Genomic DNA, 17,724 nt, shown 5'->3' with positions numbered 1-17,724 from the left:
GTAACTGCTTGCCTGTAGATGGTCCCTCCCTAGACCCTGTCCTAGCAAACCAGGTGACAAGAGGTCTTGATGATGATAATATTGAATTAAATAACCCCTTGTGGAACATTGCTATCGAGGTTAAACAGAAGTATGTGGTGTTGATCTCAGATGATTTGGTTGCCAAGGGTAACCACACAGGGGTTAGTGAACCTGATAAACAGATGTTGGTTAGTGTTGCGTCAGGTAGTGAGAGGGGTCAGTCCCTGACAGATTTCATGGAAATGGGTCCCCAACAGTCCCAGGAGAGTAGGTCTGTGGGAGGGAAAAGGAGGATCCCGTGGCCAGAAGGTGGAAGGGATAGAGAGATTAGTGGGAGCCCATGGTTCAAGGTGAAGTGCTGGTGGAAACATACCCGGAAAAAGAAATGGGCCTACGCAGCGAATGGCTGGCACAGAGGTGTCCCATTCTTAGTGACTGGTTTATGTGTTCCTCCCTCCGGTGCGAAACAAGGGGGGAGTATAGGGAAATGTAGGACCCTGTTAAGATCCAGGGTGGGACGTACCTGGAAGCGCACCCGAAAAAAAGGTTGGGCCTACGTGGCTGACAGCCAGCACAGAGGTGTCCCAACCATGACGGGTGCTGGTGTTCCTCCCTCCGGATCGAAACAAAGGGGGGGGATATGTAATAGTCCCTGTCACTGGGAAAAGGGATGGGATCTCTAACCCTGTGTCCATGTCTTATGGAGAGCCAGCAGGTTGTGTGCCCAGGTGCACACAGCCCATATAACGAGGGGCTAGTGAGAGCAGAGGGTGGAGGAAGGTGGAGTGTGTGTAGCTTGTTGCTACTGCTGTGTGAAGACAGACCTGTGTCTGGAGAGTGGTCTGCCCTGTGGGAGTCTGCAGCCTATGTAAAGGGGATTCTTTGCCCAGGGACTGGGAAAGGCTGGCCAGCCTTGAGAGTCGGGGAGACTGAGGAAGCCAGTGAGTCCAGGGGGCTGTAAAGAATTGGCAAATCTGTTGAGAGCAAGCAGAGGAACTGCTGACAAGAGAGCCAGGTGGCTTGGTATGTTTTCCTTATTTTTGGAGTGCTTAATGAAGTTAAACCCCTGCGTGGGAATCCTGACTGGACCTTTTTGCTTTTGTTTTTCGGTTTAATAAACGTGGGCTACCAGGCCCTTAACTATAATGCCTGTCTGAGGTGGACTCACTGCACTAAAAATGCATTTATCGCTTGAGCTAAATACCCCAAACATTACAACATATATGACATTTTGATCATTTTTCTCACACAAATAGAGCTTTCTTTTGGTGGTATTTAACCGCTTGCCGACCGCCGCATGTACATTTACGTCGGCAGAATGGCACGGCTGAGCAAATGGGCGTACCTGTACGTCCCTTTGATTTTGCCGCCGTTCTGGCACACGCGCGCCCCCGCCATTCTGGCACACATGCGCCCCCGCCACGCCAGCGCACGCGTGCCCCGCCGTGTGCTCCGTGATCGGGTCCCACGGACTCGATGTCCGCCGGGTGCCCGCTATCGTGTCGCGGAGAGGCAGAACGGGGAGATGCCTATGTAAACAAGGCATTTCCCCGTTCTACCTAGTGACAGGACAGAGGTCTACTGCTTCCTGTGATCGGGAGCAGTGATCACTGTCATGTCACTTGTAGCCCATCCCCCCCCCACAGTTAAAATCACTGCCTATGACACACTTAACCCCTTGATCGCCCCCTAGTGGCTAACCGCTTCTCTGCCAGTGTCATTTACACAGTAAGCAGTGCTATTTTATAGCTCTGATCGCTGTATAAATGACAATGGTCTCAAAATAGTGTCAAAAGTGTCCGGTGTGTCCGCCATAATGTCGCAGTCACAATAAAAATCGCAGATCGCCGCCATTACTAATAAAAAAAAATTAATAATAAAAATGCCATAAATCTATCCCCTATTTTGTAGACGCTATAACTTTTGCGCAAACCAATCAATATACGCTTATTGCGATTTTTTTTTTTACCAAAAATTTGTAGAAGAATACACATCGGCCTAAACTCAGGAAAAAATGTGTTTTTTTTTATATATTTTTGGGGGATATTTATTATAGCAAAATAAAAAATATTGCTTATTTTTCAAAATTGTCGCTCTTTTTTTTGTTTATAACGCAAAAAATAAAAACCACAGAGGTGATCAAATACCACCAAAAGAAAGCTCTATTTGTGGGAAAAAAAGGACGTCAAATTTGTTTGGGTACAGCGTCGCACGGCTGCACAATTGTCAGTTAAATCGACGCAGTGCCGAATTGCATAAAATCGCCTGGTCATTCAGCAGCCAAATCTTCCAGGGCTGAAGTGGTTAATCACGACTGGGTTTTTTAGTTTTTGGTAAACAAACGAAAAAAGACCACAAATTTTGAAATTTTTTTTTTTTTAATGATTTGTTAAACAATTTTGCAAACAGGTAATTTTTCTCCTTCACTGATGTGCGCTGATGAAGCTGCACTGATGGGCACTGATGTGCTGCACTGATGGCCACTGATAAGCTGAACTGATGGGCACTGATAGGGTGCACTGATGGCCACTGATAGGCTGCACTGATGGGCACTGATAGGGTGCACTGATGGACACTTATAGGTGGCAATGATGAGGCAGCACTGGTGGGCACTGATGAGGAGGCATTGATGAGGCTGCACGGATAGGCCGCACAGATACGTGGCATTGATGGGCACTGATAGGTGGCATTGATGGGCACTGATAGGTGGCACTGATGGGCACGGATAGGCGGCACTGATGGGCACGGATAGGCGGCACTGATGGGCTCTGATAGGTGGCACTGATGGGCACTGATAGGTGACAATGATGAGGAGGCACTGATTTTTAATAATATGTTATACAATTTTGCAAAGAGGTAATTTTTCTCATTCACTGATGTGTGCTGATGGGCTGCACTGATGGGCATTGATGGGCACTGATAGGCTGCACTGACGGGCAGTGGTAGGTAGTACTGATGGGCACGAATAGGCAGCACTGATAGGTGACACTGATGAGGAGGCACTGATGGGCACTGATAGGCTGCACTGATGGTCAGTGGTAGGCAGCACTGATGGGCAGGAATAGGCAGCACTGATAGGTGACACTAATGAGGAGGCACTGATGGGCATTGATTGGCAGCACTGGTGGGCACTGTTGGGACTGCACTAATAATCAGGACACTGATAATCCGTGTCCTGATTATCAGTGTTGATGTCCCTTTAACACAAGCTGGTTATTGGCTCTTCTTCTGACGCTGTCAGCGCAAGGAGAGAAAAGCAGATAACCGGCTTGTGTTGACATCTGTGATCAGCTGTCATTGGACACAGCTGATCACATGGGAAAAGGGCCGTTGTGATTGGCTCTTTATCTCGATCTGTGATCAGCTGAGTCTGAAGGGCTCGGCAATCACAGAGCCCCGCCCACGCACCACAGGGGGCGTCCTCCCGGAAAAGTAAGCCAGCGCTGTAGCCGTCATTCAGTTATAGCGGGAAGGGGTTAAAGTTACTTCTCTTTCCTAGCAGTACATGAGAATACGGTAAACTTAAAAAAAAGTTTGATTATTTTTTTGTCCATATGGAAGATTTTTAAAAATATACATGAAACATCTTTGACAGTTCGCAATGCATGTTGTGTCAAGCACTGCCTGCAAGCTTGTTGGCTTCATGTGTAAACTGACTAATTAAAGTGGGAGTCCGGCGACCAATCTTTTTTTTTTTTTTTTTAGGTCATTGAGACACTTTGCTAATCCCAAAATAGTACTCACAGTTTGGGTGTAATATTTCTGCCTCTGTCTGTTTTCGTACTGAAGAATAACTTTAAAAATGTGATGCTGGCTGTTTCCATCTTGCTTGTGGGCATGTGAAGCCCACAAGCATTGATTTCCTGGATGCGGTGAATGCTGTTCATTCACAGCTTGTTCACATGATCATTGTTTTCGCACTGAATCTTGGGAAGCCTGACACTAAGCTCCCAGGAGACAGTGTGGCGCCGGGAAAGGCAATAAACACGCCTAATCCCATGGGAGGAGAGACAGGAAGTGCCACAATAAAGTACAATATAAAGGTAATTACAGCAATAAAAAAAAATTTCATGCGGCATTTGAACATCTATGCAATTAACTGAAGGGGGTAAGATTAAGTTAAAAATTTGAGTGGAACCCCGCTTTAAGACAGGCCTGCCTCTCCTATGGGATAAGGAAGCAATATGCCCCTTCCTTTGAACTATCCAGCTATGTATGTAATGTGATCTCTCTTTGTCTTTTACGGGTAAGCTGTTGTTTGGAGAAGGCCCCCAACTATCTGCAAGTGGTTAATATGTACCTTACATATGAATGTCACATATTCACCGGATTGAAAATAAATAAAGGAAAAATAACAGCAATAGAAATGTATTCATGTATTATTGAAGTTCTTCTTGATTAAGAATACAAACATTCTTTAAAATTAAGAGAAAAAAACAGAAACCAATAATACTAAATGTACAATTTTCTTCTAATCAAGAATAAGTAAACCGTTATGTAAATGAAATTACTTTTATTTTGATTATACAATTTTTTCTCAAAGATTTACCCAGAGTTGGGCTTTACAGTAATTGAACATGTGGGTCAGGCTGTGGGCATTTAGACATTTGCATATTATTAACAAGAAGTGAACGAGTTTTAAAGCTAAAGATCTCACTGATCTATATAGCTGCACGTACTGTGGAGTAGTTTATCCTCAAAGTTCATAGCAAATAGACGTGCAATTTGTTTCATTCCAAATTAGTGTTTTTTAATTAATTCAAATTCGAAAATCCGTAAACCCGAAATTTCAAAAATCTGAAATAATAACTAACTAATAATAACTTAACTATTACTAACTATTAAATTATAGGTATGTATGAACGGAATGGATGGAATGGAATGGAACGTAACAAATTAATAATAATAAATAATAATAATAATAATAATAAATGTTTTACTATTATTATTATTTATTATAAATTTGCTCCGTTCCATTCGTTTAGATACAGGATTCATGATTTTGGATAATTTGTAACTTTGGATAAATTTGTCTGTTAGTGAACGTAACGAATACAAATTTATCCGAAGTTACGAATCATCCGAAATCATGCATCCTGTATCTAGACGCTGTATCTAAACCTGCAGCTATATAGATCTTGCTGATCTATATAGCTGCAGGTACTGTGGAGTAGTTTATCCTCAAAGTTCATAGCAAATATACATGTGCAATTTGTTTCGTTCCTAAATAGTGTTTTTTTAACAAATCCAAATTCGTATCCCAATCTGTATACCCAAAAATTCCAAAATCTGAAATAATTAACTAACTAATAATAACTTAACTATTACTAACTATTAAATTATAGGTATTGGAATTTTCCTTTCAAATTTGGCTGTTAGTGAACGTAACGAATACGAATTTATCCAAAGTTACGAATGATCCAAAATCATGAATGCTGTATCTAAACGAATGGAACGTAACAAATTAATAATAATAAATAACAATAATAATAATAATAATAAACGTTTTATTATTATTATTATTATTATTTGTTATTAGTTTGCTCCGTTCCTTTTGTTTAGATGCAGAATTCGTTATTTCGGATAATTCGTAACTTCAGATAAATTAATTTTCGTTACGTTCACTAACAGCCAAATTTGAAAGTAAATTACAATTATAATTTAATAGTTAATAATAATAATAATATTAATTATTATTATTATTAGTTAGTTAGGTAGTTTTTAGATTTTCTTTCTTATTTTTGGATTTTCAAATTTTCTAATTTACGAATTGCAATCATAATGAATGACCCCCAAAAGCAAAAAAAAAAAACAAAAAACCAAATGAAACGAAAACAAACACATTTTTTGGCAGTGCACACGTCTGATAGTAAAATCAGTGACGTCATCTAGTTCCCACTTTCTAGCATGCGAATATTGCCAGCATCTATAGCCGCAAGCAAAAATAATTGTGTTTTCCTGGCAGGGATGGCTCACCATGCCCCCCCCCCCCCCCCCAGGGAGAACACAATAGTTCAGGGGTAGCCGTGTTGCTGAAAGAAGGAGTTGGATGACTTCACTGGTTCCATTGTGATCTTTGAGGATGAATTGCTCCACAGTACCTTTATCTACAGAGGTCAGTGGGGGATTGTTTTAAAGCTTATTTACTGCTTGTTATGAATACATATTAAATGCTCATAGCCTGACCAAGGGTTCACTTTAAGTTTAAAGGAAAAAAAAATGTTAATTTCAGTTATTCAGTTAAATGCAAACCAAAATATATACAATCAACTTATCACGGTGTATTTATGTTTGAAAAGACAGTTTCTGTATCTCCTGCTGATTTTGAGCTGCAGGTTGAATAAACACATTTTTATATGGTGTGAGGTGAAGGAAAATCACCCTAATTGCAGGGGTCCCTAACCCCTGGGCTGCGGACCGGTGCTGGTCCATTGCCTGTTGGGGGCTGGCCCTGCGGGACGGGGGATGGGTGGCGTCAGAGCGAGCCAGCGCAAACCTGCACTCCCACCTCTTCTTCCAGCACAACTACTCACTTCCCCCTCTGTGGTCACGTGACTCAGGCAATGAGATATGGAGAGGAAGGGGGAGAAGGGCAGAGGGGAGAGCTGGGCTGGGTTCATAGAGTAATGGTGAGCCCCATATACCACTGCTGCACCCCCCCCTCCCCCCAGAGGTGACAGAGATGAAAGGCTACACACAAAAACAGAGGTGACAGGCGGCACCCCCCCCCCCTCCTCCCCGGTCCCTGGAGGGGTTGTCTTCCTTGAGACTGGTCCCTGGTGCCAGGGAGGTTGAGGACCGCTGTCCTAATGTGACACAGATGGTCGAAGAAAAAGAAACAAAACTGACAGTGGCCTTTAGTCATTCCCAACTCTATCCAAAATGAAAAAAATCTGCTTTGGTTTTAGATGTACTTTAAGGTGACTTGGTCAGGTTTTAAAACACAAACCCATATTACTGCCTACAAATAAAAGAAATACTAATGACCCCTCATGCTGCCTCACTGCTACCCCCCATGAGTTACACCTCCTGAAACACCTTTAGCATCCGAGACTTCCTGGAGTGTCAGGTGACTGGGCCCCTTCTGCACTATGTGGTTCCTTCCTCAAGCTCTTGTGTCAATGTTTTGTCCTGTTGTGATGTAGGTTTAGTGCTACCCCTGTAGGGGCCGCTGATTTTTATGGGTTCTTCTCCAAACAGTGCAGAGGCCACCAATCACACAGGCAACAGTCCATTTACTCTAACTCCAATACAGTCTGGAGGATGTCTTTTTAAGATTTTTTTACTCATGGAACCCAGGATGGGGTGGTATGGGATACTCCAGAAATGTTGATTTTGTAGCAGGACACGCTTCACTAGGTGAAACCTCTTTGAACAGTCTTTAAGCCAAAAACAAAGGGGAGGGCCAGAACTGAGACCCTAAAAGGACCAACTCAGAAGGAGCTACTGCTGGCACCTCAAAAGAAGAACAGCAAACAGTCACTAGGATCCTGAGCTCGGGTCAATGCTCACAATTGGAAACAGGTATATGGGTGCTTTAATGCATAACAGCTCCACACGGCGCTCAGACTCTGGGGCCGCCGACACCAGGCACTCTTCAGTGAGTTCTCCAGACCAGATCCTTAGGTGAAACGTCTTAGCTCCAAAGGTAGTTAGGAATAGCCCCCCCCCGACCCAGCTCTGCTATAGCTGAGACCCCAATAAACACCAGCAGAACTGCCTCTAAAGGGCAGCATCCCCTGAGGCTGGGAACTTCTCTGGCAGTACAAGAACAGGGCAGCTCCAGACCACCAACTATTTAGGTTCCCCCCAGCCACCTATTTGGCACACCTCCCAAGGGATTGGCTGCCGCACAATAAATATTCAAGCTATGTTCTGGAAGCCTCTAGAAAGCAAGGAGAAAATCAAACCTGCAGAGTGCGAGATCTAGAACAGCCAAGATAAATCAATGGCTGCTCCATCGAGACTATTGAAATAGTAAGGACATGGGACTTTTAAGGTACAGCATATGTTGGTAAAATTAACATTTATTCAAATTATTGGTAAAATTTGACAAGTTCAATCCATATACTGTAACAACAAAGAATTGCAATAAAATACAATTGTATATAAAACCATTCGATTTCAATACTGTAGTGATTGCGCATAGTAGTCTTTACAGCTTAACGTGTTTCTTGGACAAAGTCCTCTTCATCAGGAGCTATTAATACAGACTTTCTATAAATGCCATCTAAATAGAATGACAAACTTTTTTAGTAATCATATCATAATAATCATAGTACAACAACATACATAATACACCAAAAGTTTGAATTTAATTGCTCAATACCAAGGCCCAGGGTACACATTCATGTACGCACAGGGGTCCCAGAGTGCCCTCTCCTCCTTTAATAGCAGCTCCAATGAGCCAACCTAAATTTACCTAGCAACCTACCTAGGAGAGCGCTAGATCAGGACTGGAGGCGGAAACTCCCAAGCGTGCTTTGAGGGACACAGCCATCTGACACTCCTGAAAGTGTTAGATGCTCATGATTAGTCAGTGTTAACCCTTTTATTTGCAGGGGAGGCATTTGATTTGGGTTTTTAAAACCTGGCAGTCACTTTAAGTAGGTAAAAATTGGAAAAGCTTGATCTGAAAAAAAAAAAAGAATATCTGTTAGCTGTACAGCCGCAATAGAACTACTTTACCACTGACAATGAGCAGACTACCAACTGTACAAATTTTTGAGTTCAGCACAGGAACAAAGCAAGGAGCAGCACGACGTTGAAATCTATAAAGCGCCACTGGATATCACAGCTGAATGCGTCGTACTTCCAGTTAATGCATTCCATCAGGAAGGTGAAACGTCTCAATCACGGCAGTAGATCAGGTGTGCCGGGGTGGAGGAGGCCATGCCACCTGCCTGGAAGCATTATGCAGCTAATTTTTATTTTTGGGATATTCAGAGGCTGTAATTAGCCAGGCACAGTGATATCAGGGGATGTCAGAAAAAAAGAGCTGTGTGAGTTTGAAGAATAGGTCTATGGCATGACAGGTAAAAATAGAATGATGAATTAGGCAGCGGACCGGGGGTACATGTAAAGCTTTCCACTGTAATAGAGAGATCAGAGAGGAAATAGAAAGAGAGATTAGCCGAAATATATTTCAGGCATTGTAAAAGAGTAATGGATGGAAAACTCAGCTCTTAACTGTTTCTGCAATTTTGCTTTTGCATGGCGGGCTGTTACCTTTAGGACCTCATATCCATCCAGGCCCTCTTTTCTCCAGTATTGTCCATTTTTTAAAGTGGACCTGTCCATTGACCATGTAGTGCAAGGAAACAGTTCACTTTAACTGTGACCCCCCCCCCCCCCCCCCCACCAGCAACACATTCTCACCTTCCCTTCATTTCAGCCATCAGAAGCAAAGAAAAATTACCGGAATATCTGGGTATTGGGGGGTCATGGGATTTTTGCCTTTACTCCAACATGGCAGTGCTGCTGGTTGGTGACTATTAGGTAATCCAGAGCTATCACACGGGGGCAAGAAGAGTATGCTGTAGAGTAAGTTCTGAGTAGGCTCCAGGTACTAACTTTAACCATACACAAGGCTAGTGTGTAAATGGGTGGTAGGGGACATTATTCAGTCCTATTAAAAAAATACAAGTTAAAAACAAAACAAAAACACTATGTTCCTTCTACAGGTACAGTATGTTGATATTCTGAATAAAGGAATTGCATAGAACAAATGTAGAAAGGGAAATGAGTAAAAATAAATAAATGTTAGGGATATGTTGGAGGTCAGGAGGCTGGTGTGTTTGTAAAGCCCAACTACAAGCTCCAGCCCTCCTGTTTGCTTCCCACCTATAAGGAGTACTATTGCACCCGAAAAAACCCCCCAAAAAACAGATAAATACACAAGTGTTTACAGGTATTTTCAATCCAGTGCTGTCACGGCTCCTCTCCATCTTCTTTCTTCTCTTGTGGTGTAATGATTTGTGGCTGCTCTTTGCAGCTTTCTCCATGATGCCCTGGGTTTAAAGGGAGTGGTTGAATGACAATGAGACTCATTCAATCCAGAAACGGCGCGGTGCCAGTTTACATCCACAGAGATTGTATGAGTATGGCAGCTGGAGCTGCATTTTTCCAACTGCCGGGGACTGAAAATGTATTTTTTTGCCCAAAACTGGAGTTGGGCAGTATAGGAGAAGCATTGCCAAAGCTTTCTTTGGCCATTTATTTGGTCCTTATCCTCCAGTGTACTTTGTTCTACACCCCATGTAACCCATTTTCCGCCACTAGCAGGCTAAAGCCCACTTCAGCTGATGTCACTCAGCTGGTGCCAGCTCTGGATCAATCCCAACTTTATAGTCGCCTGATTGGCAGCTGGCTCAGCCTCCCAGCAGGCTGCTGGGAGACTGAGCATTCCACTCCTGCCCCCTACACAGCCCAGAGCTCCAGTGAGCGCTGGAGGGGCAGATCAGAGAGCTGGTGACTAACAGTCACCACTCTCTGCTCACTGGAGAGCGAGAACCAAGCAATCAGTGGTCTTTGATCACTCAGTTCTTGTTGTAGATGTGGCATGTGGCAGGGGACAGGTGCTGCATCCATGAGTATAGGTGAGTATAATTATTTTTTTTGCAAAACCCTTCTTCTCTTTTAATGTATATTTGTTCCATGTCATAATGTCCCCTGCTGGCTACTGTCACTATAATGAATGCACTGGTTGGTGCCTTGTGAATGAAGAAAATAATGGAAAATTATATCCAGGTGCTAGCATATTATGTAACCACTAAATGTTAATTTCAGTCTGCTTTGCGTCATTTGTGCCATTTAGAGGCACCCTGTAAGTAGACCAATCTCTGATACTGTCAAATGTATTGGATAATCTCAATTTTTAATCTCATGATCTCCAGTGTTTTTTTAAGCATGGTCGTCTGGCACCCAAATTCACTTCCATTGGCCAGTCACAGGGTAAAAAACAAGAATTTTAATGTAGGTTTGGAGTGAAGACATAATTCATGGCCTAGAACTGGGGTCTCCTAGCTTTTAAACAAATAGCCAGTTTACTGTCCTTCAGACTTTAGGGGGGCTGGACTGTGGCCATCAGGAGTAGAAAATGTTGCAGCAATTTGGAGTAAACAATGGTCCATCTTTGATGTTAATGAGAGGAATTGTGTCCCTTCGTTTTTGTCATTGGGAGGAATTGTGCCCCAACACTGGTGTCTTTGGTAGGAATTTTGCCCTATCATTGATGTCATTGGGCCCCATTGTTGGTGCTATTGAGAGGAACTGTGCCCCATTGTTGGTATCATCGGTAGAAATTGTGCCTCATAGTTTGTGTCTTTGAGAGGAATTGTACCCCATCGTTGGTGCCATTTGAGGACATTGTGCCCCATCATTGGTGTCTTTGGGAGGAATGGTCCCCCATTGGGACCCATTGTTGGTGTCACTGGGATGAACTGTGCCCCACTGTTGGTGTAATTTGAAAGAAGGAATTGTGCCCCATTGTTGGTATCATTGGGAGGAATTGTGGCCCTTTGTCGGTTTCAGTGAATAAAATAGTGCCCGAAGGGCTGCATAAAAGCCAAGAGCCACAGTTTGGAGACCACTGGGTTAAAAGGTCAAAAAAACTTCCTTAATAAACCTCTTCCCTTACGCCTATGGACACTTGCCATTTACAATATATATATATATATATATATATATATATATATATATAATTTGGGGTGTGTTGCTATATTGTATTATGATTTTGGGGTCTCGTGATACTTTTTCTGTGCCCTTCTGCCCTTCAATTGTGTAATGCACTTCTTTTTCTCTTTTCCTAGGTTATGGGCATGCTGCACCTGGCACTGATGCAGGAAAAGCCTTTTGCATGTTCTACGCCGTGCTAGGAATCCCCCTCACCCTGGTGATGTTTCAGAGTCTTGGTGAGCGAATGAACACCTTCGTAAAGTACCTCCTGAAACGGATTAAGAAGTGCTGTGGGATGCGGAGCACGGACGTGTCCATGGAGAACATGGTGACTGTTGGGTTCTTCTCATGCATGGGTACCCTATGTATCGGAGCTGCTGCCTTCTCCCATTATGAAGAATGGAGCTTCTTCCAGGCCTACTATTACTGCTTTATAACTTTAACGACAATAGGTTTTGGGGACTACGTGGCCTTGCAGAAGAACAGGGCCCTCCAAAAGAAGCCGCTCTATGTGGCTTTTAGCTTTATGTACATTTTGGTGGGGTTGACCGTCATTGGGGCATTTCTAAACTTAGTTGTTCTCAGGTTTTTAACCATGAACAGTGAAGACGAGAGGAGGGATGCCGAGGAACGGGCATCTTTAGCTGGAAATCGCAACAGCATGATTATCCACATCCAAGAGGACTCGCAACACGGCCGGCCGCGATATAAAGCTGAAGTAACAGACCTTCAGTCAGTTTGCTCTTGCATGTGCTACAGGTCCCATGAGTACACCAGTCGGATGGTATCTCACCAAAACTCCTTCAGCTCCAAGCTGAATCCTCAGTACTTTCATTCTATATCGTATAAAATTGAAGAAATTTCACCAAGCACATTAAAAAACAGTCTCTTTCCATCACCCGTTAGCTCTATTTCTCCCGGTTTGCACAGCTTTACAGAAAGCCACAGGCTAATGAAAAGGCGAAAGTCAATTTGAGGTCACCTCCGTTCTTTTGCCACTGATCACCGTCCTCTTTCTCTCTCTCTCTGCTGTTTTGTTTTTGCTTTTTGCAACAGCCGCAGAGATGGGCAAAAGAAAGCAAAGGGAAAACAAAAACAACTAGTCTGCCTTTTCTGAGACTCAAACAAATTGAGCATGAAGCATGGGAAACGTCTACTCCAGCAAATTATGCCTTACGCTAAACCCCCCTGAGTGGATTTCAGAAGTTTTCGTAATAAATATAAGTTACAATTCCAAAGTTGCACACAAACAGGGGGTGGGGGGCATTTGCGTGCCACTCATATTTCTGACCTAACAAACTTTTTGTTTTACAAAATATAAAAAATAAATAAAAAAAAAGAAGCAGGTGACGGGTATACACTTACATGTCTGTGCAATCCCAGAAATAATGCATTCTAAAGAAAAAAAAAAAATTAAATATCAGGTATTATCTACTTGAAGGAAAAATTATTGCTTAATTTAGAGGTTAATTCTAGAAGACAATATTCTGAAAAAAAAAGTATTTTTTGTTATACTTATTTTTTAATGCCAGACTTAAGCATGTGCTTTAGACAACTCTGTATGCCGGGGTATCGCCTGATGAATTTTAAAATGCTAAATAGATTGTTTAAGAAAAATATAGTTTAAAAAAAATGGAGGCAATGGATACTTCTTGCTTGCCAGTTCAAAATAATAAAAAAAAAGCATGCACTTTGTGAAACTGGTATGCATTATAAAAGACAAAAAATGCATATAATGAAATAAAAAAAAACGTTTTTTTTATTCATCAGAATGATTAATTTCTGTTTGCCTTTCAGTTCCAAATAATTATGTTTTTGCTTGGACATTTATTTGGTGGGACTGAGGCACTGCTTTTACGTTAAATTAATTTTTTTTTTATTTTTTTTTTTCATAATTTTATTTAAAAAAAAAAACATATATATAAACAATAATAATATTTTTGGTGCAGCAAGTACCTGCATGAATAGAATTATATTTTTAGGGGAATGCTTGATTAAAGGTGGGTATATTTGGGTGGATGTACTTTTTTTTTTAATTCAATAAATAAAAAAAAAACAGGGCATTCCTTGTTGTATGTATAAAAAAAAATATATATATATATAAGATTGTCTCCTATTGATTTTAATTTGTAAATATCGATAATATACCTTTGTTGGTGTGAGAAAGAGGTTAAAAAAGGACAGTATCCTCTAGTTTGACCTTCTCAAAAACTGGCAAAGGTTGAATTTCCTTTAGATGCCACATTGGCAAAGTAGGTGCAGGGTTCTCTACTATTATAAGCCACATTTGCTGGATTTAAAGGGACATGGAACTGCAGCGCTATCCGGGCTTGCAAAAAAAAAAAAACAGATTCCGCTGGGGATGAGCCGTGTGTGTCTATAATAGATGCAGTCAGTTTGCTTTTGAAAAGCTGGATCTAAAAGTCTTTATTGCAGACATGTCAGCTGCCTGTATGTAATGTCCGCACAACCCATAGGAATTCATGCACTCAGTTGCAGAGCTTTGTACCTCATAAGAATACTATGGATGGGTTGCAATAAACAGTTCATGTCTCTATCTTTTCAGAATTGTCTGCTTTTAATTTGAACAGTGGTATGGTTGTCCATGATATTTGGGATAGTTAGGGCTTGTGTACATGGGCGTTTTTTAAGTCTGCATTTGATATGCAATTAAAATGTGCATTCAAGGCAAATTATCAGGTTCCCATTGACCTAAATGGCACAGTACGGCTGAAATTTCTGAGGCTGCAGTTGACATTGGTTGTATTTTCACGGCATGTCCTATGTGTTTTGCATAACATGCATTTGACAGCTTTGCCAGTGTACACAAGCCCATACAAAGTATAAAATTTCAGGGGGTGATCCCTGGAAACATTTTGCTTCCCAAAGATGAAAAACACAACAGATGCTCAATAAGTTTAAAACTGGCATAGGTGCTGCACAATGTGATGGCCATTGACCTCTTAAAAAGCCAACCGTAGTCTAAACCAGCCCTACTTAACCTTTTCAACACAGAGGAACCTTTCAAATAACTTTCCAATCTCAGGAAAAATGACAATGTCTACAACTCGTGATACATTAGTGTGATGGTCAGTGGGAAGAATGTTCCTTACACTTGTGGTCATTGGAAAGAATTAGCCTCTTACAGATAGCTAAAAAGATCAATGGTGCCAGTGGGAACTTATCTGAGAGGCAAAAATTGCTCATTGCTCAAAGAATCCCTAGCAGTCTCTGGAGGAACCCTATGGTTCCATGTAGGGTTGCACTGATACCACTCTTTTAAGACCAAGTACAAGTACAGATACTTTTTTTCAAGTACTCGCCGATACCAATTACCAATACTTTTTTTTTAATGTCATGTGATAGTGGCACTAATATGCAGCATTGATGGGCACTGATAGGTGGCAGTGCACTGGTGAGGCGTGGACTGTGTCAGTAATTATTTATTTTTCCTTAATTTTTTTTTTACAATTTTATTTTTTACCATTTCTTTTTTTGTATTTTTTTTTACAATTTATATATTTTTTTGTTATATTTTTTTTTTACAATGTTTTTTTGTGTGGGGGGGGGGAGGAAGTAGACGGTGTCAGTGTTTGTTTTTTCTTTATTATTTTTACAATTTTACTTTTATATATTTTTTATTACAACTTTTCCTTTTTTTTTTCTTTTTTTTATTAACCCTGTTGGGGGGGGGGGCTTTGGTGAGATACCAGGGGTCTAAACAGACTCCTGACATCTCCCCTTTGAGGTAGGGAAAGGGACTGAGAACACAGATTCACCAGTCCCTTTCTCAGCAGCCTCAGCTGCACTGAAGATGAATGGACAGGAGACAGAGGCTCCTGTTCCTTCATAAACTGAAGCATCGTAAACACAGTTATGAATGGACAGGGTTAGTGATACTAGTGTTGGTATCTGTGCAACCCTAGTTCCGTGGAACCCTGGACTAAACACAATCATTCTCAACCAGGGTTCCTCCAATCTAAAACTGCCTGCACAGTTCCAGGGCCAACACCACTTAGCAAAGCCAGCAACATGACACCAATTATCTTTTTAGTTATCTGGAAGGGTAGCATTCCCACCACCAATGTAAAGGGCCTTCTTCCCACTGACCAACAATGTAAGGGACAATTTTCCCATTGACTCCTCATGAATTGAATTTAGAAAGGGTTTCCCGAGACCTGAAAAATATTTTAGGGGTTCCTTTGGTGTAAAAAGATTAAGATTTCATGTACACTACAGCTCATAAACTTGAGCTTAGGAGATTTTGGTGTTTTTTTTTTCCAAAGCCCCTAAACTCAACTCCATAAAAGCCTATGTGTCCATGTACACATAGGCTTTTAGGATCGTTCATGAGCTGCTGCAGTTAGGGGAGGTTCAACCTAGGATAGGATCAGTGATACTAGTGTCGGTATCGGTGCAACCCTAGTTCTGTGGAACCCTGGACTAAACACAATCATTCTCAACCAGGGTTCGTCCAGTCTAAAACTGCCTGCACAGTTCCAGGGCCAACACCCCTTGGCAAAGCCAGCAACATGACACCAATCAGTGGCGTCGCTAGGGGTGGCTTTTGGGGCTATAGCCCCGAATCTGGGGCCCATAGCCCCGAGTCTCTGCAGGGGTCCCCAAGGGGAGGGGAGGCTCTCTGGGGACCCTGATGTAAATGGGGGGCTCTCTGGGGACCCTAATGCAAGGGGGAGGCTCTCTGGGGATATATATACACACACACATATATTACTGTATATACATGTGTATGCCCGCCCAAGCATATGACTTTCTTTACTACGCTGCGATGGGCTCTAGCCCCAGATCTTTTGTAGACCTAGCAACTCCCCTGACACCAATTATCTTTTTAGTTGTCTAGAAGGGTAGCATTCCCACCACCAATGTAAAGGGCGTTCTTCCCACTGACCACCAATGTAAGGAACAATTTTCCCATTGACTCCTCACAAATTGAATTTAGAAAGGGTTCCCCGAGACCTGAAAATCATTTTAGGGGTTCCTTTGAGGTAAAAAGATTAAGGTTTCAAGTACTCTACAGCTCCTAAACTTGAGCTTAGGAGCTTTTGGTGTTTTTTTTCCAAAGCTCCTAAACTCAACTCCATAAAAGCCTATGTGTCCATGTACATAGGCTTTTAGGATCATTTATGAGCTGCTGCAGTTAGGGAAGGTTCAACCTAGGATAGGAATACTTTTACAAAATGTAGCAAAATCAAGGTAAAACTGTAGCGTGATTTTGCCACATTTTGTGTTTTACTGTGGCCGGCGGTCATATTAGGCTATGTGTACATGAAGCCTAAAAAAGGCTCTATAAAATCACAGCACATCCTCTTGCTTACCTCCTCAGTTACCACAACCCTGCCCCTTTTATGCTATTAGGGAGGTGTTCTTTTTTTTTTAAATCAGATTTTATTCAAAGAAAATTTTACATATTTACACCATTGAGCCAAAAAGTATCAATAATACATAGTACTTAAACCAGAGTAAAATAAAGAAGAGCATTGTGAATACCCCCACCCCAACAAAAAAAGAAAACCTGTTTCATGCTTTGGGATTATATAGCATTAAATGTATGCATAGAATTACTCAGAAAATAAGTATGTCTTTCAAAGGAAATATATCTATCTAGATCCGTTATCCTCTCAGAAAGAATTGGTGGGTGAGGCGAAGTCCATTTGCCTAACAAGCTATAAATAAAGCTCTACAAATTGTAAACACCAAGTGATGATCCATAGATGAGGAATCAATATGGCCTAACAGACACGTAAGAGGTTCCACTCAGATATTAGTAAGCTGTTTAAGGTATGTACCACCTCAGCCCAATATCTCTTCAACTTGGGACATTGCAACATAAGGTGGATAGGGGATCCTGAAGAATGAAGAAACACCTATTACAGTACGGGTTATCTCTTACTCCAATTGTATTTAAATATGTAGGAGTTATATACACCCTTTATAAAATATTTACCAAAGTCAGTCTGTGAGAATGAGAGAGAAACCTATTGCACCGATTGTAAAATATCCTCTCAC

General features: G+C 41.7%; 1 protein-coding gene across 1 annotated transcript in view; it reads left to right on the top strand.

Annotated features, from left to right (window-relative positions):
- KCNK9 (potassium two pore domain channel subfamily K member 9) overlaps positions 1 to 14,256 on the top strand; it is a 239,650-nt gene extending 225,394 nt beyond the window's left edge. The window contains exon 2 of the mRNA XM_073632291.1: positions 11,832 to 14,256. Within this exon, the coding sequence (XP_073488392.1) occupies positions 11,832 to 12,673 (842 nt within the window). The 3' untranslated portion in view covers positions 12,674 to 14,256. The remainder of the gene's footprint in view (positions 1 to 11,831) is intronic.
- The last annotated feature ends 3,468 nt before the right edge of the window (positions 14,257 to 17,724 follow it).

This window comes from Aquarana catesbeiana, linkage group LG05 (genome assembly GCF_042186555.1).
Source record: "Aquarana catesbeiana isolate 2022-GZ linkage group LG05, ASM4218655v1, whole genome shotgun sequence".
Classification (NCBI taxonomy): Eukaryota; Metazoa; Chordata; class Amphibia; order Anura; family Ranidae; genus Aquarana; species Aquarana catesbeiana.
The sequence above is the reverse complement of the archived record's forward strand: the minus strand, read 5'-3'. Positions and strand labels throughout refer to the sequence as shown.